A 14,603-nucleotide genomic window follows, 5' to 3' on the forward strand; every position below is an offset into this window, starting at 1 on the left:
CATACTAGTTCTAAAATCCACCTCATCCTAAGGTCGTGATCCTTCGTTCTGGATTTTCCCGCCTCCCTGTATTTAGTTTGTCCAGTCTCACTGGAACTTTATGTTTTTAATAAGATCGCCTCATTCATATACATTCCACTGATTATAGGCCTAGCTAATCGAATATCTCTTGTCATTTCTGCCATCATCTTGCCTTGTGTGTTCCTCCAAGTCAAGAAAATCCAAGGACAAGGAGGTCAAAACTGTAAATACACACCAGATAAAGCTACGTCAAGGCCCTGTAAGGCTGCAGTAAGACCTCCTAACTCCCATACTTAAATTTGCTTGCCTTTCAAACTGCTTTCTTTCAAGATCTGGGATAGGAGGAACCGCAGGCCGCAATTCCAAATCACTACAAACAAAATGGTTCCCGTTCCAAGACAACAAACATACCAATTTAATGAATATCCTAATAATGCTCTTTTACATTAAAGTTTAGTGTTAGCTGTTTTTTTTTAACAAAATCATGCAAAAGGAGAATTAGTTTGACATGGAGCAAATAATATTACAAACTAATGTAAAAACCTGTCCTTGAACTATTTTGCTAATTTATTCTTTTAAAGTTACTTGCCATACCCCAGCTGAAACATTCAACTCAGAGTGCGTAAATACACTTGTAAGAAGGATGCCCTGCTACTTTGTTTAGATGTTGTGAAGTTAGATCCTTTCATTCAGTGATGCAAATATATGCTGCTAAATCATCCCATTATGTGGACATTTTCTTTCGGATACAAGGCTTAAACATTCATGATTTATTATCGCTCTTTTGATCATAGATGGTCACACAAAAATCTTTCGGAACTGACTAAGAGACAGATGAGATAGTCCAGGAAACAAACCTTAATATTATAGGGATTACAGAAGAACCATTAATTTATTCGCACATACTTCTCCAAGTTCTGCAGATGCTCTCGGACTCTCTGCACCAGACCCATCTTCGTGTCGTTTACCACAAAATCATCGCACCTATAACTAGAAGCAACAAAATGCATATTAGGAACATTCTATAATAATATTTAAAAATATATGTAATATATTAATGTTAGATATGCATTTGCATTTCAAGGAATCCATACGAGGCACAGGACCTGCAGATGATGGAATCTTGAGCTGCAGTAAACAAATGGGTCAGGCAGCATCTGTGGAGGGAATGGATAGGCGGCATTTTGCCCTCAACAGCAAATCTACACAACAACTTCTGTGCTCCAGTGCAATAAAGATTGATCTCTATACATTTTAGGAGTCCGAAGAAGGGTCCCGATCCAGAAAGTAGTCTGTCCATTCCCTCCACAAGTGCTGCCTGATGCATTATGTTACTTTAGCACTTTGCATTTTAATACATATTGGTTTATTATGTAGCAAGGAAATATGCATTTCAGCTTGTTGATTCTATACTGACCATCAATTATTGATGTACACTAATCCTACATTAACACTTTTTTTATTCTCCCTACTCTCAACAACTTCAGCCAGATTCTAAAACCCACCCAAACTAGAGGCAATTTAACAAATCCAATTATCCTACCAACTTACATGACTGGACCGGAAACTGGAGCACCCAGAGGAAACTCACAATCACAGGTAATGTCCACACATTAGGCACCCATGGTTAGTGGTTTCTAGCACAGTGAGGCAGCAACTCGGCTAGCTTAAAGCCATGCATCTTTTTTTTCAGTTATAGATCGACCTTTCCTATCAAAAATACATCCACCAGCGGGACCACAAAAGAGCAGCATAGTTTACAAGAACAATTTGCATCGAAGTATTCAAATGAAATAATTATTTACACTGGAAATAGGCAGGCTCAGATTGTCTTGGAAGTTCCAAAGTAACCAGACACAATTGTCTTTAGACGTCAGTCAATTGATTTACATTAGTTTTTACACTAAACATTTCCAACATGCTATCAACATGTGTGGTTTCTGAAACAAAATTGACCTCCAGTATAAAAATAGTTTACTTCAATAGTAGGGCGGCACAGCGGTAGAGTTGCTGCGTTACAGCGCCAGAAAGCCGGATTCAATCCAGACTCTGTAGTATGTCTGTGTGAGTGTGTGTCTGTGTGAGCATTAGTGTTAATGTTCAGGTACGGCTGGTCTGTGCGGACTCGGGAGCCGAAGGACCCGTTTCCACGTTGTATCTATAAACTAAACGTTCCAGATTACGGGAAGTGATGCATTTGCATAGATTCATAACAAAATGTTCAGTTACGGAGCGTTCAAAGTGGCCTGACATTAACATAACTCAAATCTTTGATGTTATGCACATTCGATGCATTTTTTTTTTTTTTACAATGGGGCCTACAATCCAAAAGTCATATCAGTCCGACATTTATTCAAACCCCGAACTTCATTGGGCTAATCAGCTGGAATAGCCACAAAACTGCTCCATACAAGTTAGAATTGTAGCCAAATACACAAGCTATAAAGACTATAAACAATTCAGTCATTTCAGATTAGCAAAGAGACAAAGTGTTCTAAAAAAAAATCTAAAGCATCAACCAAGAAATGTACAACTTCTGATATGTTAGTCCTAGAATTATCTTCACATCAACTTATGTGCACCAATACATAGATGTAAATTCTTAGTCTTTAAAAGCTATTTAGCAGATACTGCAAAAGAACTGGTTTGATGTGCAAGATTTATCTCTCTCTCCATATACATACATACATATACATATATTTATTTATTTATTTTTTACATACATGGTTTAGGTTTATTTTATTGTCACGTGTAACTGAGGTAAAGTGAAAAGCTTTGTTTTGCATTCTTATCAGATAATATTATACATAAATACAATCACATCAAACTCAAGTACATGAGGTAGAGCAAAGGGGAAGATAGAGTACAGAATATAGTTCTCAGCATTGTTCCATGGACAGGGTTCAATCTCCTCAATGGGGTAGGGGTGAATTGTCAGTATCACAGCTTATGGAAGGACTGTTCAGAAGCTTAATAACACAGAGGGAAGAAGCTCTTCCCAAGTCTGGTGACAATGAGGATGCACCAGAAAATCTATGGCCTCAAGAAAATAATAAGCAGTAATATATGACCAAGGTTTTCCAAACATTCTACTACATATTTTCAAAACAATATAACAGGCACTATTTAGGAGAAATCAGATTTCTAAATGCACAATGACAGGAGCAAATTAGTACAATTATAAATTCGGGAACTGATCATTTTTTTAATTAACCAAATTCTTCAACATTTAAGTTGATTTCTTTTGATCATCCGGTAGGTCGGTTTTAAGTTTGGTCATTCCACAAAAAAATCAATAAACCATCTTCTTCAATGAATAATGACACCACTGGCCACTAGAATATTCATCAGTGTAGGAAGGAACTGCAGGTGCTGGTTTACACTGAAGATAGACACAAAATGCTGTAATAGCTCAGCGGGACAGGCGGCAACTTTGGATAGAAGGAATGGGTCATTCCTTCTATCCAGAAATGTTGCCTGATCTGGTGAGGTACTCCAGCATTTTGTGTCTATCTTCAGAATATTCATCAGACACGGACTGAATTCTGCCTATTGTCAGAAGTAATAGCTCCCATTCCCAGTGATTTATATAAATGCGGAATACATTTATGAAAATATTGCTGCTCCTAATACATCTACATAAAAGTACCACATTTCACTTCAATGTTCCACGTGCCATACTCCACATTTTACACAGTAAAATACACTCCATCTAATATACCAAAGCACATGAATTTGCAATTTCTGAATATTTTTGAATGTGATCAATTTTTAAGGGTACAGCAACAATTTAAATAAATGACTGGATCAGTTGATCATAAACACCTTCAAGCATAACAGTTCCGCTGCAGTTCCGCAGCCTCAACACCTTTCTGGATTATCCTTGCATCCCTCATTTCCCTTGGTGTTTCTAAAAAAAATAACACCCTTGAATGCTTCCCTACAGAAGAATTGCAAAGATTCACAATCTTCCATCTTACCCCAAAGAATGCATAACTCCTAGTTATAAAGTGGCAAACATAAAATCTTGAAATTTTCATCCATCAAGGAGCTTTAAATGGGAGAGTTTTTATTTTTTTTAAATATATAAATAGGATCACCTCTATTCTTTCAGCTTTTGGAAGAAAAGCTGATCTACTCAAAATTACCTTAAAAGCAATCCTTTCATTGTTGGTCAATGGTTCATTATGAAAAGTCAAGAAAGGATTTTCTAATAGGCTTATTAATTCTGGGATCCCAGGCATATTTGTTCAGACCCTTCTATGTTTCATGGAGTATGCTCAGGGCATTGTTCAAGAACATCAATCAAGATGGGGCAGCAGAGGTGTAGCTGGTAAAGCTGCTGCCTCACAGGACTAGAAACCCAGGTTCAATCCAGACAGGAGATTGTACATTCCCCCTACAGGTACATGGGCTTTCCTCCAGGAGCTCCAGTTGCCCCCCACATCCTAAAGAAAAGTGTGGGGGGGGGGTCTCTGTAAGTTGCTCTGTGTAGGGAGAGGCAATATCGAGAGAATAAAATTGGATTTGATTAGTTTAGATTAGAATTTCACCATGGAAACAAACCACTTAGCCCGCTGAGTCTACACCAATCATCGATCACCCATTCACACTAGTCGTTTGTTATTCCCATATTCTCATCCACTCTCTACACATTGGGAAAATTTACCAAGGCCAATTAACCTGCAAACTCGAACATCTCTGGTATATGGGAGGAAACCAGAGCTCTTAGAAGAAACCCAGTCACGGGGAGAATGTGCAAACTCCACACAAACGGCACCAGAGGACAAAATAGACCACGGATCTCTGGTGCTGTGAGGCAGCAGCTGTGCCGCCATTAGTGGTTGATGTCAGCGTGGAATCAGTGAGCTGAAGGGTCTGTTTGCATGCTCCACCTCTTAACAGAGGAAGAAAGGAGCCACAAGTGAATGTATTTTTGATGAACTAAAGCAGAAGCAGAAATATGATTTCAATCAATTTAAATTAGTCCAAGAAAATAAAAGCTACATTCCTTAAAAAGAGAACATCTTTAATCTATGGTGTTCACAGAATTGATAAAACCCTTTGGAATTTTTTGTGTGTGTGCGCACACAATACTAGACATAATTTATGTAGCAGATACAGCAGCAGTGAAGCAAAGCTGCATAAAAATAGCTTCAATAGCACACTCAAATCACATCATTGCAGTACAAGTAACAGAAGATTACAATATAATGATTGTATGATCATCTATCATCCCTAGCCAAGACTACTTTATTACTAGGACAAGTGAAAAAGGGAGGAGAAATTAAAGAAACAATGAGAATGTGAACTCTGCTCCCCAAGGCAAAGTATAAAGTCATTTGAAGTAGAGTGACCCTCTCATTGCAATCTCCGGAATAGAAAGTCCTGTGGAAAGATAACCTGCTTAAAGCAGCCTTAATCTTTGTTTCATACACATGGCTTTATAACAAGAAATGGCATTCATAACTGACTTTGTCTTCTATTTCAATTAAATTGCAGGCAAAGTACAAACTGCTTTCTGACTATTCCCAAGGTAGCTCTGATGTCTGGGAACAATGCAAGTTCTGGAGTGAACAGTTGCTGCCCTTCAAGCCTTCAGATGTGCTGCATTATTCAGGCCAGGACCCGAGGGGTTGGATTCTATTATAATGGGCTGCTCAGTGTTATAGCTGGTAATGCTGTTGCCTCATACCTTCAGTGGTGCAGGTTTGATCCTGACTTTGGCTGCTGTATGGAGTTTGCATGTTCTCGCTGTGACTTTCCACCAGGTTATATGGTTTCCCCCCATATCTCCAAAGATATAGTAAATTGGATACAGTAAATTGCTGCTAGTTAAATGACTGGCAGGGAATTGGCAGTTGGGAATTAACAGGAATGCAAGAGAGAATATGTTGAAAGGGAAATAAAATTTGCTTATAACAAGCCCATATCGTCTAGTCAATTCCAGTCATCTTTAACGTTCCCAGCAACATATTCTTCCCATGTTCCCATCCACTCTTCCCCCCTGACCAACCCCAGATTCTATCACCCACTTACACTTGGGGCAATTTACAGCAGTTAATCAACATACCATCGCTTTTGCATGTAGAAGGAAACTTAGCAACTGGGACATGTCCACTCATGCACAAGGTGAAGATGGAAATTGCCACACATTTCATCACACCAAGGTAAGTGGGAAAATGGGACTAATGGGTATGATCTGCAAGCCGGCATTACAGCAATCCTGCATCATAAGCAAATATGAAATGAAAATCCAACCCATATTAACACAACTACTTCTTTACCCAAGGACATAATTTACAATCTTTTCATCTTTTGCCTTCTTGCTACAACCTGCATTCATTGTACAAATGCCACGGGCCAAGTGTTTATTTGTCCATCTAGCCCATGCTTTGTCTAAAAGGGACACGATTAACTTTGATTCAACACATTTGCTCAAGTTTGCCAAGAAACAGAATAATAACATTTCATAATTTTAAAGCAGTCTGAAAATAAGTGAACAACTTAAATACACAAAAATCAAGATCCAACTTGGAATTGTTGAAATTCAGTTCAGCGAGATGCGAGGCATAACTTCTGGATTTCACCCAAGCTGAATGAACCGAGGACTGATAATGGATTAAACATTGCCTTGTAACTGCTCTGTCACAACATAATACGGCTGTCACCTCCTTTTGGTTTGTTTCCAGAATTATCATCTTCAGCACCAACTTTTCCCAAATATAATTATTGTAGCAATAAATCACAACACATCATCATTAACTTTTTTCTCCCACTGAAGAATGTTTTTAGGCAGCATTTTTCCTGAGCACGGGTCATACCAAATCTACCCTACAATGATATAGAGGAACACTGTAGCTAATCCAAACATTTTTGCATTCTTTTTTTTAAAATTAAGGATAAATTGCACGCCTTCAAAACAATTTATTTCAAATAATCAGATTAGAAAATTAAAAATTCTAGCTATATTCAAGTTATATTTACAATTTGCATTGACAATCATAAGAGCTTTGGAATTCTAGTATACAATCAATGATCAGCTGAAGGAGATCGTCAGAGGATTTGTTAAATGTTTGATCCAAATTTGGGTTGTAAATACAAGCAGAGAGGTTTAAGGAGGAATATTTCATGATGCGAATCCCAAACAGCAGAAGGCATAAATTCTAGGTGTTCTAAAAAGAACCGTATGCACACAAGGACAAAAAATGAATATGCTGAGATGGTAAAGGTTTCTGAGGCAATGTTGCAAGAGTGCTATTATTAAGAGGTGTTTTTTGTTTAATTGCTAAAACCAAAGATCTCATTTTTAATGAAAAATAAAGGATTTGTTGTTCTATCTTGTCCAACCTTCATTCAAAAAGAACCAATACAGGTGCACAACCTTTAATCTGAAAACCTTGGGACCAGACACTTTTCTTAATTCGGAATTTTTTGGCTTTCGGAATGGAAGATTTTTAGCGTAGATTTTAATGGTTGGTTCAGTGGTAGAGTGCTCGGCTCATATCCGCAAGGTCGCGAGTTTGCGCCTCGATCCCGGCAGTTACTCGATCGCGAGTTTGAGTCTTCAATGTAGTTTTTCTTGCAGAATAGGAGAGAATAGGGAGGGTTAGGCTGGGATCATTCTCTGCGAGATGATCTTAGTGCGGGAGACATGTGTAGGAGAGGTGTACTGACTGTGTGGGCAGAACTTTGGAAGTGATTGCCCACCATTCTCAAAAGCCGTTGTGTCTCCCTGCCCCTCCAACTCCAGAGGAATCCGCTCCCCGATGGGCCGCTACGGCGACAAGTGGCAGTTCGTTCACAGCCCGAGCTGCGCCACCCCAAGAACAAGACGTACCTTGCACACCATCAGCTTCTGCGCCTACGTGTTCCTCTGGAGTTGGAGCGGGGCAGGGCTGGAGTAGCTGATCTGGGATCTCCGTGCTTGCAGTGGGCCTGGGGGTCGGGGTCCCAATGAGGGGGGGGCGCGCAGCTCGGGCTGTGGGCGAACTGCCACTTGTCGCCGTAGTGGCCCATCGGGGAGCGGCTTCTGGTGGTCCTGACATCTCTCAGCTCCTGTCCACGGGGGTGGCCGGAGACATCAGTACCAACAGGAACCCGCTCCCCGATGGGCCGCTACAGCGACAAGTGGCAGTTTTCCCACAGCCCGAGCTGCGCCCCCTCATCCGCAACCCGGGTTCCTCTGGTTGGAGTGGGGCTGGGCTAGAGTTGTTGCTGGCTGTGAGTCTCTGGTGTCCCGTTGGGCCTGACGTCTCCAGCCACCCCCCTGGACAGGAGCTGAGACTGGGAACTGTACCGCCCTGGCCCCCTCCCTCTGCAACTGCAAACAACCCCACTCTTCTGCAAGGGCGTTACAGTTCCCAAACTCAGCTCCTGTACAAGGGGGTGGCCGGAGACGTCACAGCCCGAGCTGCGCCCCCTCATCCGCAACCCCAAGAACAAGACGTACCTTGCACACCATCAACTTCTGTCTCTACGGGGAGCGTGTTCCTCTGGAGTTGGAATGGGGCTGGGCTGCTGCTGGCTGTGGGTCTCTGGGATCTCAGTGCTTGCAGTGGGCCTGGGGGTCGGTGTCCCATTGCTCCTGACGTCTCCGGTGACTGGCACTGACCTGCTGGCATCGCCGACGTGAAGACAGTGCAAAGCCCCCGCGCCGGTGCAATGGGCGGGGAGCTGGAGAGGGGAGGGAAGGGGTCACACACATGGCCGGGAAGCAGAGGGACGTAGGTGGGGTGAAACTGAAGGGAGCGACAATCTGCTGCTGCCTGCCCGCTGAGTTAAAAAGTTCCCACGCAAGACTCACGATACACTGTGTATCTTGAGTCTACCGTGGGAACTTTTTAAACTCAGCGGGCAGGCAGCAGCAGTGTCAATTATTAACCCTCCCGCGCAATATACCCTCACCTTCTCTTTTATGAATGGGGATTTAGTTCCCCTTTCTTCGAGGACCGACCGGAGGTTCCGCTGTCACCTCTGCGGGCCGCCCTCGGTGAACGTCTTCAAGGACCTTTCTTCAAGGACCGAAAAAATGTCCGCTATTCGGAGCTTTTCGTTATTTGGAATTTCGGATAAAAGGTTGTGCACCTGTACTATTAGTTCTGGGCTTTTCAGAACCTTAGAACGGTAATAATCAAACCTGCAGCCCAGCTCAAAAATTTTCATTTCCTGAACTATATTTTGACCAACTCAGAAAATAAATTACTGATATTCTATTAGCTGGAACATCCTCAGGACATGAAATGATAAATTGACCCAAGTCTATTCATTCCAGTGCAGAGAAATAGTCAGCTTTTTTACTTTGATATTCAGTCTGTTGAAAAGGCTATCAGTTTCAGTCAAAACACACAAACCAGTACCTGCTCGGGTTTCCTGAGGCAAATGTTATTTAGCCTCGAAGGTCAAACAAAGAAGTCCTTTAAATTCCAACAGAAGGTACATTAAAACTGCATACCAAGCCTTGTGGCTTGAACAAATTACTACCTGCATTCAAAGATTTAATATCCAAGCTTCACATACCAGTAGGTGCTGTAACTGCTGCAATCCATACATACTGCATGCTGCAGCTTCTCCTTTTCATGCTTTTCTGATTTTTTGACATTGTTGGAATGAATCTGGGAATCTTCATAGTGTTTCTTGGCATGCCCATTCACATATCTGCAAAATAAAATGCAACATTCTTTGGTTTCAAAGTATTCACCATTTATTGAGAACAGAACTTTTTAAACGGTGACGCTTGGAATACCAAGTGCTGTACTGTCAGATATATAATTCCCCAGTTCCACTTGACGCTGCAGTCAAATGCAAATAAAAACCTATGGCACTTTAGGGATGTTCTCCTGGAGAATAGTTAGCCCTCAACTGATACCCACAAAAGCAGAATAACTGCACATTTACTGTACTGCTGATTACAGGAGCTAACTGCAAGCCATTGGCTACATTGCACATTCAAGCTGCTGTTAAGAGTGCTTCGGAGTATAACAGAGCAGCAAAAATGGAAGTTTGTAGATCAACACTAATATTTAACCACGTTAATTTCAAACATTTTATGCAACTTGCTCCCCTCTTACACCAATCCTGGTGGTTCAAATATTACAAGGTATATAATAATAGTGCGACCTGTGATATGTACTTGTTTGCTGCATCTCAGCCAAGGTAGCACAGTGGAAATTTGGCTCTGACACCTCAAAATTAATGAAACACGAAAGCACAGAAGACAATATTATTTAACATTGCTCACTGCATCACAGCCTCACAATTAAAAAATCAAAAAAAAATTTAAAAAATCAGATAAAACTGAGATGCCTTGACCTGATGAACAAAACCTACTTCCCTAAACAGAGCAGTCTATGGCTTGAATGAATGGCCCCTCAGTAATACGGTGGAAAGATTAGAGGGAGGTTGAGGAAAACCTTTCTATCTAAAGAAGAGTGGGAGGCCTAAAATTTACCACATGAAACAAGATGGTCAAGGCAAAATCTCTCATCATTTTTGAAAAATTGGTCGGATGAGCACAATAGGACCATATCCCGCAAAGCAAGCTGGGGAGTGGGGCTATTAAAACGGTACAACCTCCAAATAAGCGAGTTCGGTATTCCGCAAAAACACAATGAATCATGGGATTTGTGAAAGGTCATTCACTATAAAGAAAAAGTGAACAAGGCGCTGACTGTATAAACATTTTAATCTTTATTCATGATTTATGTGAAAAAATATTTAACCTGAGGATCGGGGGTGCCATGTAGCGGGAGAGCGGGGTGTAAGAGCGAGATAGAGCTGGCAGAAGCGAGTGGGAGACACAGGGGGAAGAAAGAGACTGGACCGGCAGAGAGACATTGACGGCAGCTGCACGCACACAAGCCCGCACCTCATCCGCAGCCAGGATCGAACCCTGGTCACCGGCGTCACAAGCGCCGCCAAACCACCACTGGGCCGCGCGGAGAAGCGGCAACCTCAGCTCAACTCCGCCTAAGCTGGAGCCAACACCCCCCCGCACCGGCTGCAAGTCCGGGACAGCCACCCAGGGCCACCCCAGACAGGGACGGGACACCCAGGAGGGGACAGTCCAGCAGCACCTCAATCACGCCTGCAGCGCCGGAGACCCGGGCCCGACACCGACGAAACGCAGCACCATAGCTACGAGAATATTTATAGCGAGTGACCTATGACCTGGGCATGCGCAGTCGGAATACCGAACTCGCTTATAAACTCTGAACTTCATGGACTTGGGGGCATTGTTTTTGTCTTTGCACTGTTACTGTTTTGTTTTTTTTTAAAACGCGTATATACACACATTAATACATATACATCAATACATACACTCAACAACTTTGTTCTTGTAATGGTGTTTACAAAGTCCTACATTAAATATATGTTATGTGGCTGCAAGCAAGAATTTCATTGTTCCGTTTCGAGGCATTCGACGATAAAACACTCTTGACTCTCGAACCAAATCATTCCATCTGGCATAATATAACAGTACAAATGGCCTCCTCCTGCACCATGATTTACGATGACTATACGTGTGAATCCAATTAAAGCAAGGAGATTTTGCATAAATATACCCAGAGGCTATAAAAAATAAAGCAGTCCGGAATGCTTATGTTCACAACTTTAATACTGAAGCCCAAGAGTCAGAAACTTCATCAGCTTAAGAGGCTGTGTATATTTACCAGCCAGTAGCCCAAGGCAATGCCATTCCCAGCATGGGTCAGAGATGCCACTTTGAGTTGTGAAATTAAGCTTTGTCTGCTCACTCAGGTAGACACTACTGCACAATTTAGAAGAGGATGGAAGTGTCATCCAACATGCCTTTGCCTACAGGTATGCCTCAAACAACCATACAAAACAAACAAGCTGCTGAAAAAATTCAGGTCACACAGCATCTGTGGGGGGAATGGACAGTTGACATTTCAGGACCCTTTCTCGGGACTGAAAGAGTGGAGGGGAGATGGCCAGCATAAATAAGTGAGTGGTGGTGGTGGCGTGGTGTGCAACGTGAGCTGGCATATAGGTGGATCCTGGCGAGGAGAAGCGGTTGGTGGATGGGGCAGGCAAGGGAGGGAGGGGTGGAGAAAACAACAGGTTGGGATGTGATATAGGTGGAGGTAAGCATATGATGGAAGCTGATGGGAATGGGCAGGGTTGGGAGATGGAGTACGGGACCAAATACAGGGAGAAATGGGAAGTGGAGGGGGAGAGGGACTCTTTGGAGGAGTGTGTGGGACAAGGGTGTATTGAGTAGATGGGGAAGAAGCTGAGAGGGAGCAGGATATTGTAGGGGGAGTAGGAGTGAGTGTATGTGTGTGTGCCTGTGATCTGAGTGGATATGGATAACTGCTGGTGGGGAGGGGGGGGGAAGCAGAAAAGTCAAATTAGAGAATTCAATATTCATACCGTCAGAATGCAGAATACCAAGGTGGAATACGAGATTCTGTCCCTCTAGTATGCGTTTGGTCTCACTCACTGATCGCCAGCCTAATGCCACTGGATCTCATTGTTGCACCCAACCGCCTCCAGACTGGGCCCCTGATGTTGATGCCACCAAGTCCCACACTCATCCCCTGCCAGTAACAACATCACACCCCTTCATCCACCTCTCATCGTGTCCCCATCCCACGATTCTCAACTCTTCTCTCTCCCTCTACAATACTCCACTGACCCTATGTCTGTCCCCAGCTCCAAACCCTGCCGTGTTTTCAAACCCCTGACCCCACATTGATGCCAAGCAATTTGTCCTCTGAGGGCGCCTCACCTCTCTATCCCTCCTCCCACACCTCAGTTGAGTTCATGACGTTCTCCTCTTCTGTCGCCTCCACCTCCATTTTATTTTTCTTTGGGGGGGGGGGACCTCTGATGATTTTTCTCATCTCCAACAAACCTTGTCACCTTAGACACCTCGTCTTGCTAATAAGACAATGATTTCTCCACTCCTCATACCCACGCCAACCTCAGACATTTAGCCCCCACCAATCCCAACCTCGTCACTAAATCTGTAGATAAGGGTGGGCCATTGAGGTTTGGGGGAGTGTCCCCTGCCTTGCAGACGCTCTCGGACAACTCTTCATACCTACCCTTTGACCCCGACCCAAACAATCAACCCCAGGCCACTGTCTCACATACGATCACTGATATCATCATTTCAGGAAATCACAATTCTCTAACTCCAAACAGGATTTCCTGGCACACCCATTGTTTGTGATTCTTCTTGTCCCAACTGAACTCATCTCCTCATATCTTGACTCGATCGTGTCCCCACTTGTCCAGCATCTTTCCACTTACATCTGAGACACCTTGCACTCCACCATCTCAACAACTTCCAATTCCCCAGGCCCACTGCCTCATGTTCACTATGGATGTACAGTCTCTATACCCCATCAAGAAGGCCTCAGGGCTCTGTTTCTAGGAACAGGGACTCAACCTGTCCCCCTTCGTCTGGCAGAATTGTGTTACCCTTACAGCTTATCTTTCAACTCCTGCCACTTTCTATTAATGAAAGGTATAGCTATGGGCACGCAATGAACTATGCGTGGTTCTTGGTTTCTTGGTCCTCCAAAATATTCCAAATGGAATTTAAACTGGAGGTGGTGAAGGGAGGGCTTAAGTCAGAAACGGTTATTGGGAAGAAAGAGCTACTTTAAATTTAGTTGCATCTGGTTGGGTAACTATAGTTGGGTGGAGATTATTCCATGCTTTAATTGTGCGGGGGAAGAACGAATTGCTGTATATATCTGTCTTTGTAGCTGGGATCACAAATTGGATCGAATGCCCTCGTCTACTCCTAATTGGTTTGGGTTTGGTGTAGGTCTTGTAGTCTATGTCGAGCTGACCATTTAACATTTTGTAAAAACAGGTCAAACGGTGAGCTTCACGTCTGTCTTGGAGAGGGTTCCACCCCAGAGAATTCAGAAGTTTGGTGACACTCGCTTCTCTCTCATAGTTGTTAGTAACAAATCGTGCTGCCCGTCTTTCGACACGTTTGATGGAAGAAATGTTTTTATTTGTGGATGGATCCCATGCTGCAACTGCGTAGTCCAAATGAGGTCTAACGAGGGTGAAGTATAGTGTGCCCCTTTGTTAGCCATGTAGAGCATTGTGTGCAGCTTGTAGAAATTGTAGATTTTAAATCTACCATTTTCCCCACATCAATATCACCGCCCTGCCCTCAAATTCACTTGGACCAACCCCTAGCCACTGGCCATCTCCCCTCCACTCTTTCATCCAAATGTCTCGATCCAAAATGACAACTGTACATTAGAGAGAGGCTATCCATTATACAGATACTGTCCGACCTGAGGACTTCCTGCAACAATTTGCTTTTTGCTCCAGATTCCAGTATCCGTACTCGTGTTCACTAAACAAAAATCCTGGTAACTATCAATTTCCTGCTGTTGTGGCTAACATTTATCCCTCAACACGAGCAGGTTCATTACCACAAATCAACAAATAAACTATCAAGGGAATATTCAAAGGTGGAGCAAGAGATATGCAAACATCACCAAGAATGACTGCTAGCCTGCAGGATATGGTGCAAAAGGTATAAAACTAGATTACCTGCTGAAATAATTAAAGTTGGATGAGAG

General features: G+C 42.8%; 1 protein-coding gene across 2 annotated transcripts in view; it reads right to left on the reverse strand.

Moving 5' to 3' along the window:
• The window catches only part of usp3 (ubiquitin specific peptidase 3), an 83,773-nt gene that overhangs the window by 50,825 nt on the left and 18,345 nt on the right, over positions 1-14,603 (reverse strand). For both annotated transcript variants that reach the window (XM_055662735.1, XM_055662734.1), the window contains exons 3-4: positions 9,541-9,678; positions 928-1,011 (exon numbers count right to left, since the gene is read on the reverse strand). In XM_055662735.1, the coding sequence (XP_055518710.1) occupies positions 928-1,011; positions 9,541-9,678 (222 nt within the window). The remainder of the gene's footprint in view (positions 1-927; positions 1,012-9,540; positions 9,679-14,603) is intronic.

This window comes from Leucoraja erinacea, chromosome 36 (assembly GCF_028641065.1).
Source record: "Leucoraja erinacea ecotype New England chromosome 36, Leri_hhj_1, whole genome shotgun sequence".
Classification (NCBI taxonomy): Eukaryota; Metazoa; Chordata; class Chondrichthyes; order Rajiformes; family Rajidae; genus Leucoraja; species Leucoraja erinaceus.